Genomic DNA, 12,651 nt, shown 5'->3' on the forward strand with positions numbered 1-12,651 from the left:
TAGCAAACATTTTGCCAATTTTTTTTTTGCTTTTTCATTAAATAATATATTTTCCACATTTGTTACGTTATAGCCTTATTCTAAAATGTATTACATTGATGAGGGGGAAAAACAATCTACACACAATACCCCATAATAACAAAGCAAAAACAGTTTTTTTAGGAAATGTATATATAAAAAAAAAATTATATCACATTTATGTAAGTATTCAGACCCTTTACTCAGTACTTTGTTTCCCAGAAGAGTGGCGGCTGTTACAGCAGCAAAGGGGGGACCAACTCCAAAATAATTCCCGTGATTTTGGAACGAGATGTTCGACGAGCAGGTGTCCACCTACTTTTGGTCATGTAGTGTGTGTACTGTAGAAATCTTTGTCAGAAATAATGGTATATTTCCCTTGACGTAGCGATGCTGAATGTAAAAAAATTCTCAACATACCCACTGCTATATTTGTTGAATATTATGTGAATCCTAAAAATTAAAAGGGCATATTTGGATGAAATTAATTATCTTAATTTCTCAGAGATTAAAATATAACAAAATCATTTTACAGGAATGCAAATGTTATCTGTTTCTAACTACAAAAGCAATTTCAGAAAAATCTGAGCAGGTGGGTGTCTTGGCTTGCTGAAATGACCGTATTTTACAAATGAATGTAACAGTTCCTCACCCTGACAATAATAGTCAATGAGCCAGGAAAAACTGTAAAACTGGTTTGGTTTTTGTTAAACAGACACTTTCAGGATGAGAACCCATTTTAAAGGGGAGTTCAGTATTTTACAACTTCATGTTAAGGGCCTAGATACTCATTTTGTTACCTTTTTCACACTATTGAGCCATTCTAAAACAAACTGCTGGCTCTTTTCACATTGTGCTTTTCAGCATGGTTCCGGCAACTACGGTGAATGTGTGGAGGCATAACCAGGCCACTGCAGCTGGGTTTGGCTCAGTAGTGCGAAAAGCTCAACAGTCTCACCTCACCAATCTCAGGCCGCTTTTCTCTTTCACTATGCTAGGGCTACGCTGTTTTTCGTCTCTATGTCCTACATTAGATTCTAAATCTTCATTGTACTCTAATAAGGAAATTATTCTTGCAGCTTGCCTTGCAGATAAACAAAATCAATACAAATGCAAAACATAGACGTATTGCATCACTATAAGGCCAAGCAGCCTTGCTATGGTTACATGCTTGAAAAATGCATGTTTGAAGAAAGAAATCCTATAACACTGAGTGATGTTACACGTTTTTCTTAATAATAAATATGGTGTGTGAAGTGTTATGATACATTTAACCAGGTTAGTGCCCTCTATCCCCAGCTTGGAGACTTTATCCTCTTTGGCACCTACATCATCCAGCTCTACACCCCTCTCAACTGGTTTGGAACCTACTACAGGTAAGAGGTGTTATGGGCTTCAATTCTACTTCCTTACATCCTTCCCTAGTCTCCTTTATGGCTATCACTTACAGCTAAAAGCATATTGCTTCACCTGTCATGTGTTACTAGATCAGTAAAGACACAAGCAAATGAAGCTAGACTATTGAGATAAATCTGTGAAAGGCATCATGTATTACTGTACCCATAATGCAAAACGTGCTCTGTATAATACATTGGTCTTCATCCTCCACAGAATCATCCAGAAGTCCTTCATCGACATGGAGAGCATGTTTAAGCTCTTCACCGAGGAAGAGGAGGTAATTTTGAAATTGGTTGTCGATGACTAATGTTGATGATGACCAATCTCTCATGGGAAGATTATGCGTGTTAACCGAGAGATTGGGATGCGTAGGATAACGAGCAGTAGTAGTTCCAGTGTTTGGGGTTATTTGGACAAATCACGATTACGCAGGTCTTAGCATCTTTCGAATTTCAGAAGTGGGATAGACTTTCTGCCCGTAATTTGCGAACAGAGAGAGTGGAGCTCCTTGTTCCAGTTCCACTCCTTTGTCTAGCAATTGATTTCTTCTCTTAACATGTGTGGACCTAGAACTTAATCGAGCAGCTGACAAATTACGCGAGAGTCAATGACCAGCATTTTGGTGTGTCAAGATTTCTTTGCACTGCATTACGGGAAATAGTTTTTTGGTCAAATAGATTTACTTTGACTTCCCTTCAGGTGAAGGACGTGGTGAATGCAGGGAACCTTCTCTATAAACTGGGAAAAGTGGAGTTTGAGAATGTGTACTTTAGCTATACTGATGGGTAAGTCCTTGCTTAGATCACTTAGATGTATTTTAGGTCTTCTTTGGACTAATGATCCAGCACCTCTCAATTTCTTCCGATGTTGTGCCGAAAATTTCCCCCCCTGCCAGAACCCCCCCCCCCGCACTCAATTCTTCATTGCTGTGACTTGCTTGCTAGTTGAGATTTCTGATCACGTTAGGCTGCGTTTCATTTTTTAAAATTATGTCGGTTTGATTGCGGGGAGGCACTAGTAATGTCTGCAGTTTTCGGTTTGGCTATTTGTTTCAAGTTTATTAGTCTATAAATATATCTCTTTGCCAGAATTCGTCATCTCTCCCTTAATCAACTAGTAGTTGTTCTGAAATGTTTATTGCTTGCCTACATTTGACTCCCTCCTCTGTTTTAATATAACACACATACATTAATTATTCATTTTGGTTGCCTATCCTGATGTGAAGATTATTCTATAGAAAGTATGTGACTCTGATGTGTGCTGCAGAAAGTATTTGAATCTAGCCACAAACATAAAGAAATTAGAAGGGGGGGGGTTCGGCAAAACTATTTTCTTGCCTCCCGAAATCCCCCCCACTTTCTATCTTGGGACTGCAAGGCCTGGCACACTTCAGAATCATTTTGGTAGCTCATGTTGACCAGTAGTGTGTGCCACAGAAAATAAAATTAGAGTATAATGAAACATGAACATTTATTTTAGAAACATTTTGTAATGTTTTAGAAAATATTGATAATACACAAATATTATCTCACAATAACAAAAAAACATAATTGAAAGTTAAGTTTGTTAACAAACATTAAATAAGAAATACAAATTTAGATATTTGCATAATAAGATATAAAATGACAAATTAAATATAAAAAGACAATAAATTACATAAACAAATATTGGAAAGATGCAAGAGTTTGGCTGAAAACCTGAGATTCTCCCTCCTTCCAATTTCCTTATTTTTGTGGAGTCAAATACTTTCTGTGGCACACATCAGAGTCTAATACTTTCTGTAGAACAAACTTCACGTTTGGCAACCCGAAATGAACCCGAAATGAATAAGTAATGTATGTGTGTTATATTAAACATAGAGGAGGGAGTAAAATGAAGGCAAGCAATAAACATTTCAGAACAACTGCTCGTCGAATAAGACATAGGAGAGATGACGAATTTTGGCAAAGAGATTTATTTATAGACTAACACACTTGAAACAAATAGCCAAACTGAAAACTGTAGACATTACTAGTGCCTCCCCAGCGATCAAACCAACATAAAAAATCTAATGAAACGCAGCCAAATGTGATTAAAAATCTCAACAAGCAAGCAAGTCGCAGCGATGAAGAATTGAGTACGTGCGTGTTCAAGCAAGTCGCAGCGATGAATAATTGAGTACGTGCGTGTTCAAGCAAGTCGCAGCGATGAAGAATTGAGTACGTGCGTGTTCAAGCAAGTCGCAGCGATGAAGAATTGAGTACGTGCGTGTTCAAGCAAGTCGCAGCAATGAAGAATTGAGTACGTGCGTGTTCAAGCAAGTCGCAGCGATGAAGAATTGAGTACGTGCGTGTTCAAGCAAGTCACAGCGATGAAGAATTGAGTACGTGCGTGTTCAAGAAAGTCTCAGCAATGAAGAATTGAGTACGTGTGTGTTCAAGCAAGTCGCAGCAATGAAGAATTGAGTGCGTTCACGCGATGGGGGGTTCTGGCAGGGGGGAGCTTTTAGCACAACACCGGAACCCATTTACCAGGATCCGGCACCTCTCTTGGCATAAACAATTAGTTTCACTGTTTGCAATTTCAAAATTATAATAAAATCTATCAGTTAATTCAAGTTGCCTCCTCTGTGAAAACGTGCCTGATATTCTAAGAATTGATCTGTGTTGGGCCTGTCCAGGTTTATGGTTTGCGCAACATTGTAGCCTGTATAGACCATTGCTGTGGTGTGTGAGAGAGAGGGGCGTGCATGTATCTTTCTTGGAAATAGAATGACATTCACTTTCTATGATCTCCCTCCCTCTCTCTGCTCTGATAGACATGAGCCTGCAACTCTAATCTCTGCAGCGTTGCACTTTGTTTATTTCCTCGTAGAAACATATCCCTGGGAAGGGTGCTGGACGTGCCTGAGCACCCCTGATAAATGTAAATACATTTGCCAAAGTTACAAAATTACTGCTGTCTATTCAGAAATAAATGAAATAATTCAGATTACTACACCGTGGAGTGGGCCTATAATTTAGCCATAGGGTGAGCCATGAGTGAGCTGCGCATCATTGGGTGAGTCAGTGAAACTGGAAAGCTTTTTTAGGACTATAATTTCCTCATATTTTACCATTTGTGTCACTCCACACACCTAGGCCAACTGGCGGCCCGTGGGCTGAATAAGGTTTTATGTTATATGAGCAAAAAATACACATTTTTGAGTGAATTTTCATTGTTGGACATAAAAGACTAAAAACTCTGGGTAATCCACTCCAAGTGATTTTAATTTAAGACATTTGTTCCCAAGTATTCCCACGCATAATAGAGACGTGATCGTATACAAACGCAAGCCAGGTTTGAAAGGATTTTGTTTTAGTCAAACATTATGTTTGTTTGGGATTCTTGCGGTCGATTCTTTGCCGTCTACAAATTATTTGTAATTATGATCTGGCCCCCCGACCATCCGCTTAAGAAACAATCGGCCCGCGGTTGAATCGAGTTGATGATCCCTGGTCTAGGCTATTGATGGATTCAATACAAGGTCGTTTTTATTGATCTCAGATTCTGTTTGTCAGTGTCAAAGTAGAATGTCATTTCAATAATTTGTGACGTATTAAATAAGATTCTGCTTAAGTCCCCAGTAATCTAAAATTATGTAGAATTGCAAGAAATGTGTTTATGAAAGGCAACAAAAAATCCCAGACCCTAAACTTAAAAAAAAAAAAAGTAATCCCCATGTGTGCAACTTTTTCAAGCACCTCTATATTCATGCAATTCTTTATTATAAAGGTGATTTTCTTTTTTTCCCATGTGTTCCGGTCCCTAAGAGCCCCCCCAGGTCACCCTCCCTCGGCTCACTTTTTGTTCCGGCACCTCCCAATTTCCAAATTAACCACTAGCCTTACATAGTTAATGATTCAGAAACAGTTTGATGAATAATCATAGTTGTGGTTGTTCCAGTGTTCTCCTTTGATTACATATATTTTTTGTGCTTCTGTGTTTTTTTTAAGGAAGGAGATTCTTAAGGACGTATCATTCACTGTGCAGCCAGGCCATACTGTTGCATTGGTAAGATTGAATTCCAAGCATTACCCAGAGGTTAAAGGGCGACTGCCTTTAAAAAACAATACTACATCCCTTTGGAAACGGCCTATGTGGCATCGATATGAGTCAGAAATAGTTATTCTAGTGTCAAAATTGACTACAAAGTGTGCAACGTTCATTTGCCCACTAAAATGTGTTGAACAGCTGTGGTGATTGCTCTCTATCCAATAGCATAGACAGTGAGACAGAACTGCCCAGCGGCTCTGACTTTGTTTACATAAGACAACACCTCACACATTTTTTTTTACTTAAGAAATACTGCACCAAACACCTTAGTTAGATGTAAAATTGCTCCACTTAAACATCAGTAAAAAAACAGCTAAATTAATTACAGATTTGTTGCAATATCTTAGATTCATTCTTGGGATTTTGAGGATGTGAAATAGGCTTCTGCGTCTGCAGTGTCTCATGGGGGACAAACATCATTAATCAAACGCGGAATCGGTCAGGAAACACACTTTCGAGACTGAAATCTCATTTTTTGAATGGCAACAGAAAAAAGCACGTGCCAATCAGCGTGTTCAGTGGCTCTTAAAGCAAATAATACTAGACTTCGGTCTTGAAGAGTGGTTAATTTCTCTCTGTTTCTCAACAGTCGTGATGGTTTGGATCTGTCGATTGTTCTCGCTTCTCAACTGTCTGTGTTTGTGTGTGGACGCCCCTAGGTTGGCCAGTCAGGGTGCGGTAAGAGCACCCTCCTTCGCCTGCTGTTCCGTTTCTATGACGTCCAGGGGGGATGCATCCGCATCGATGGCCAGGACATCTCTAAGGTGAGTAATTTGCCCAGTTGCAAGAAAATAGTTCCCAGGCTATCTGTCTTATCACATGCTGTATGTAACATTTTGTTTTCAATGCGGTGGTTTTACAAGTCCTGGTAGTGCCTTCCTGTTTCACCCTTTACTGCTTAAGTGTCATCTGAGACTCTTCATTTCTGGGTGCAGGTGAAGCAGGTGTCTCTGCGTGCCCACATCGGCGTGGTGCCCCAGGACACAGTCCTCTTCAACGACAACATCCGCGACAACATCCGCTACGGACGCATCTCTGCCAGCGACCACGAAGTGGAGGCGGCGGCCATCGCCGCAGACATCCACAAGAAGATCCAGACGTTCCCAGAAGGTACGGAAATACCACCGTCTCTTTTGACGGTTTCTTGAACACCGATTTAAGCCAGCAGCATACCATCCTGCATCCTGCACCCTGCTAGCTTGCTTCTGAAGCTTTGCAGGGCCGGTGCTGGTCGGTCCCTGGATGGGAGATCCAGTGGTGTTGGAGGGCCAGTAGGAGGCACTCTTTCCTCCGAGATTGGGGACATTGCCCTGTGTAGGGTACCGTCTTTCGGATGGGTTGTTAAACGGATGTCCTGACTCTCTCTGGTCACTAAAGATCCCATGGCACTTATCGTAAGAGTTAAGGCTGTGTGATATTGCCAAAAAATCATATCTAGATTTTTTTTTAAACTTGTGAAATGTAAATGTGTGAAATGTAAATGTAAATGATTCACAATAAATACGCTACATGGCCAAAAGTATGTAGACATCCCTTCAAATGAGTGGATTCGGGTATTTCAGCCACACCCGTTGCTGACAGGTATAAAATCAAGCACACTGCCATGCAATCTCCAGAGACAAACATTGGCAGCAGAATGGCCCGTACTGAGGAGCTCAGTGACTTTCAATGTGGCATCGTCATAGGATGCCACAAGTGGTGGAAAAAGTAACCAATTTTAAAATTCTAAAAGTATTTGGTTTTAAATATACTTATAGTATGAAAAGTAAATGTAATTGCTAAAATATACTTACGTATCAAAAGTACAAGTATAAATCATTTCAAATTCCTTATATTAAAACTTGTTGAATCCAGGGGGCACTATTTTCATTTTTGGAAAAATAACGTTCCCAAAGTAAATGGGCTATTTTGTCAGGACAAGATGCTAGAATATGAAAACACTAAAGTTTCCAAAACTGTAAAAATATTGTCTGTGAGTATAACAGAACTGATATTGCAGGCGAAAGCCTGAGAAAAATCCAATCAGGAAGGGACTCTTATTTAGAAAGCTCTGCGTTCCTATGTGTCCCTATTGAGCAGTGAATGAGATATCAACCAGATTCATTTTTCTATGGCTTCCCTAATGTGTCTAGTGTCACAATACATAGTTTCAGGCTTTTATTTTGAAAAATGAGCCTGAACGTCAACATTGCGTCAGTGGTCAGCTGGAGTCTCTCAGAGTGTTTTGTGCGTAAAAGACAAATGCGGCCATTGTTTCTCTCTTTCCTACTAAGAAGCCACCTGTCCCGGTTGATATATTATCAAATAGATATTTGAAAAACACCTTGAGGATTGATTATAAACAACGTTTGCCATGTTTCTGTCGATATTATAGAGCTAATTTGGAATATTTTTCGGCGTTGTCGTAACCGCAATTTCCGGTCGAATTCTCAGCCAAACGTGAAGAACTAAACAGAGTTATTTTGGCTACAAAAATAATATTTTTGGAAAAAAGGAACATTTGCAATCTAACTGGGAGTCTTGTGAGTGAAAACATCCGAAGCTCATCAAAGGTAAACGATTTAATTTGATTGCTTTTCTGATTTTCGTGACCAGGTTGCCTGCTGCTAGCTAGGCATAATGCTATGCTAGGCTATCGATAAACTTACACAAATGCTTGTCTTGCTTTGGCTGTAAAGCATATTTTCAAAATCTAAGATGACACGGTGATTAACAAAAGGCTAAGCTGTGTTTCAATATATTTCACTTGTGATTTCATGAATATGAATATTTTCTAGTAATATTTATGTCCGTTGCGTTATGCTAATTAGTGTCAGTTGATGACAACGCTCCCGGATCCGGGATGGTTAGTTACAAGAGGCAACACAAACGGCACCATTTTCTGTATGGATAGCCAGGGGCACACTCCAACACTCAGACCTTATTTACAAAAGATGCATTTATGTTTAGTGAGTCCGCCAGGCCAGAGGCAGTAGGGATGACCACAAGTTCACTTGATAAGTGTGTGAATTTGACAATTTTCCTGTCCTGCTAAGCATTCAAAATGTAACGAGTACTTTTGGTTGCCAGGGAAAATGTATGGAGTAAAAAGTACAATATTTTCTTTAGGAATGTGTCGTGAAGTAAAAGTTGTCAAATATTAATAGTAAAGAACAGATACTCAAAAAAACGACTTAAGTAGTACTTCAAAGTATTTTTACTTAAGCACTTTCTACCACTGGATACCACCTTTCCAACAAGTCAGTTGGTTACATTTCTGCCCTGCTAGAGCTGCTCCGGTAAACTGTAAGTGCTGTTATTGTGAAGTGGAAACGTCTAGGAGCAACAATGGCTCAGCCGCAAGGTGGTTAGACCACCCAAGCTCACAGAACGGGACCGCCAAATGATGATAGCGCATAGCGCGTAAACATTGTCTGTCCTCGGTTGCATCACTCACTACTGAGTTCCAAACAGCCTCTGGAAGCAACGTCAGTACAATAACTGTTCGTCAAGAACTTCATGAATGGGATCCATGGCTGAACAGCTGTACACAAAGCCTAAGATCACCATGCGCAATGCCAAGCGTCAGCTGGAGTAGTGTAAAGCCCACCACCAATGGCCTCTAGAGCAGTGGAAACACGTTCTCTGAAATGATGAATCACGCTTCACCATCTGGCAGTCCGACAGACAATTGGTGGAGGAGGAATAACAGTCTGGGGCCGTTTTTCATGGTTCGGGTTAGGCCCCTAAGTTTCAGTGACAGGAAATCTTAACATTACAATGACATTGTAGACGATTCTGTTCTTCCAACTTTGTGACAACAGTTTGATGGAAGGCCCTTTCCTGTTTCAGCATAGCAATGCCCCCTTGCACAAACTGAGGTCCATACAGAAATGCTTTGTCGAGATCAGTGTGGAAGAACTTGACTGGCCTGCACAGAGCCTTGACCTCAACCCCACCAAACATCTTTGGGATGAATTGGAAAGCCAACTGCAAGACGGGCTTCATTGCCCAACATCAGTGCCGACCTCACTAATGCTCTTGTGGCTGAATGGAAGCAGGTCCCCGCAGTAATGTTCCAACATCTAGTGGAAAGCCTTCCAAGAAGAGTAGTTACAGCCTCTCCAAATTAATGCCCATGATTTTGGAATGAGATGTTCAATGAGCAGGTGTCTACATACCATTGACCATGTTGTTTTATTTTTTAACGTTTTTTTTTCTAAATAGGCGTTGTTGCATAATTAAAGCTCAATACACTGCATTTCAAACAGTCAGGAATTAATGTAATGAATTATTTCATCAAATTAGTTTAACCTCCTTTTTGTTGTTGTTGCAATAATCACTGATCTGGCTTTCAAGTTTGTCTATAAAAATGCCCTTTTGTAACCAGAACCATGAAAAATGCACATCCACTAATAATGACCAAACTTCTTGAAGCAGGCGTTATGGAAAATTAGCACAGATCTCATAAACAATCTCTCAAGCACAAGCCTATGTGCTAGTGAGTACCTTTATCAATTTTCTTTCTAACAACGTAGAACAGTTGAACTGTTATGGACACACCTTCCTGCTTCCAACTGCTTGAAAAACATAGCCTGTTCACTTTGTTTAGATATTGAAATCAAGTGGCCTAACTTGATGAGAAGATGCTGATTTCTCAGAATGAGAACGAGTTGCCAATTCATTATATAACTGCATATTTTTTATTCTCATTGCACATTTCTAAAACACAGAATAGACCTCTATTACCGCTTCTGTTGGACCAAACTTCAAATGCAAATAGCAAGTTTATCTTTTGTATTTTGTTGTTGTGAGTGGAAGCGGGGAGGGACTTGCTGTCTGTGGAAAGGTGCACACAACACAGAAGGAGTGAAGGGGACGAGACCAAAAAGACAGAAGAACACTCATAAAAAACCCAAATAAATAAATAACCTTGATTCTTACGATACAGGCATTTTGGACCATCGTGCTAAAACATACATTTGAATTAATTTGATATATCACCCAGCCCTAGTAAGAGTTTGGGTGTTAACCCCGGTGTCCTGGCCAAATTCCCAATTTGGCCCTCATCATTGCAATTTAATCATCCCCAGCTTCCAATTGGCCCATTCTTGCCCCCCTCCTCTCCCTTGTAACTATTCCCGAGATTGTTGCTGTAAATGAGAATGTGTTCTGAGTCAATTTACAGGGTTAAATATGCCTAGGTTTTAATCTGTGTCTGGGAAACCAGCGCCATTATAGTTCTGGCTGTACTGTTTTTTTTTTGTTTTTTACCCCTTTTTCTCCCCAATTTCGTGGTATCCAATTGTTAGTAGCTACTATCTTGTCTCATCGCTACAACTCCCGTACGGGCTCGGGAGAGACGAAGGTTGAAAGTAATGCGTCCTCCGATACACAACCCAACCAAGCCGCACTGCTTCTTAACACAGCGCGCATCCAACCCGGAAGCCAGCCGCATCAATGTGTCGGAGGAAACACCGTGCACCTGGCAACCTTGGTTGGCGCGCACTGAGCCCGGCCCGTCACAAGAGTCGCTGGTGCGCGATGAGACAAGGATATCCCTACCGGCCAAGCCCTCCCTAACCCGGACGATGCTAGGCCAATTGTGCGTCGCCCCGCGGACCTCCCGGGCGCGAACCCAGAGTCTCTGGTGGCACAGCTGGCGCTGCAGTACAGCGCCCTTAACCACTGCGCCACCCGGGAGGCCCAGTTCTGGCTGTACTTAACCTGAAGTTGGCTTATGGGTGTCAATGTTGTTGTTTTAAGGGTTTGCATAGGTGTTTTGTATTTACCAACCACATTTGCTGAAGCATTATGACATGCACATATACATTTCCTGAAACACACAGTAGCTCCCAGGTGCATTGTTACTGTATGAGGTGTGTGACATTTGTCTGTGTTTTCTCTGTTTGTCCCCCTCCCAGGATATGACACCCAGGTGGGTGAGAGGGGTCTGAAGCTGAGCGGGGGGGAGAAGCAGAGGGTGGCTATCGCCCGGACCATCCTCAAGGCCCCTCAGATCATCCTGCTGGATGAGGTAAACTTTCAGGAAGGTTCACCAGTAGGCTCAATGACCCTGTTCAAGGTGTAGGGTGACGATGCCCCGAGACACTGATCTTGGGTCAGTTTAGGATTGGGGAGGGAAAGCTGGTCCTAGATCTTTACCTAGAAGAAACGTCACCCCGGAGCGTTCAAATACTTTAAAAACACACACTTTCTCCCTCCTCTCCTTGAAGTTATTGCTGAGCTTACACAAATTGATAGGTGAACACAATGGCTCTATCACTTAGCTTTCACCAGTCCAGTCATGTCAGATCAGATATTTCTTCAAGGACGAGAGGAAGCATTCTTAACGTATTTGATGATGGCCAATGTTTGCCCCCACACCACTGATCTTCCTGTCATATTGTGTTACAGTGGATTAATACAAGTTCACTGAACTTGAATATTTTAGTCATGTAATTTATCTCATAAAGTTTTCCCTCTGCACAGGCCACATCTGCTCTCGACACACAGACGGAGCGCAACATTCAGGCGTCGCTCATCAAAGTGTGCTCCAATCGGACCACCATCGTTGTGGCTCACAGGTAAGGGATAGGTCTCAGGTGGACAAAAATGCATGTATAGAGGGAACCCATACATTAGGATCAGTGAAGGCTGCTGAGGGGAGGATGGCTCATAATAATGGCTGGAACGCAGCGAATGGAATGCCGTCAAACACATGGAAACCATGTGTTTTGATGTATTGGATACTATTCCACTCTAGCCATTACCACAAGTCCATCCTCCCCAATTAAGGTGCAACCAACCTTCTGTGATTAGGACACACACATTTCTCCCCTCTAATGCTGAGTTTGTATGGTTTGGATCAGTGTGGTCTGTCGTCTGATTATGAATTGTCTGTCTTCAGGTTGTCGACCATCATCGGTGCCGACCAGATTCTTGTTCTAAGTGACGGTCAGATAGCAGAGCGAGGACGGTGAGGGAATGGTTGAAAGAGTGATTGTTCTATGTCTGCACACTCCACAAGCCTATTCCAATCAAAATATTGTTTTATGCTCTTCAAGAAACCAACATCTAAAGAATGGAACAGACCAATGTTTATGATGCTATAGTCACACTGTAGTCTTATTCTCAAAACCATACAGTACCCATGTGGGAACATCTTCGCATAGTACATGA

General features: G+C 41.3%; 1 protein-coding gene across 2 annotated transcripts in view; it reads left to right on the top strand.

The window, feature by feature from the left end:
- LOC115129616 (ATP-binding cassette sub-family B member 6-like) overlaps positions 1 to 12,651 on the top strand; it is a 38,981-nt gene that overhangs the window by 24,113 nt on the left and 2,217 nt on the right. For both annotated transcript variants that reach the window (XM_029660181.2, XM_029660182.2), the window contains exons 11-19: positions 1,318 to 1,394; positions 1,630 to 1,693; positions 2,116 to 2,201; positions 5,391 to 5,448; positions 6,150 to 6,254; positions 6,426 to 6,600; positions 11,394 to 11,506; positions 11,962 to 12,056; positions 12,380 to 12,448. In XM_029660181.2, the coding sequence (XP_029516041.1) occupies positions 1,318 to 1,394; positions 1,630 to 1,693; positions 2,116 to 2,201; positions 5,391 to 5,448; positions 6,150 to 6,254; positions 6,426 to 6,600; positions 11,394 to 11,506; positions 11,962 to 12,056; positions 12,380 to 12,448 (842 nt within the window). The remainder of the gene's footprint in view (positions 1 to 1,317; positions 1,395 to 1,629; positions 1,694 to 2,115; positions 2,202 to 5,390; positions 5,449 to 6,149; positions 6,255 to 6,425; positions 6,601 to 11,393; positions 11,507 to 11,961; positions 12,057 to 12,379; positions 12,449 to 12,651) is intronic.

The sequence above is a fragment of the Oncorhynchus nerka genome, linkage group LG5 (assembly GCF_034236695.1).
Source record: "Oncorhynchus nerka isolate Pitt River linkage group LG5, Oner_Uvic_2.0, whole genome shotgun sequence".
NCBI classification, from domain to species: domain Eukaryota; kingdom Metazoa; phylum Chordata; class Actinopteri; order Salmoniformes; family Salmonidae; genus Oncorhynchus; species Oncorhynchus nerka.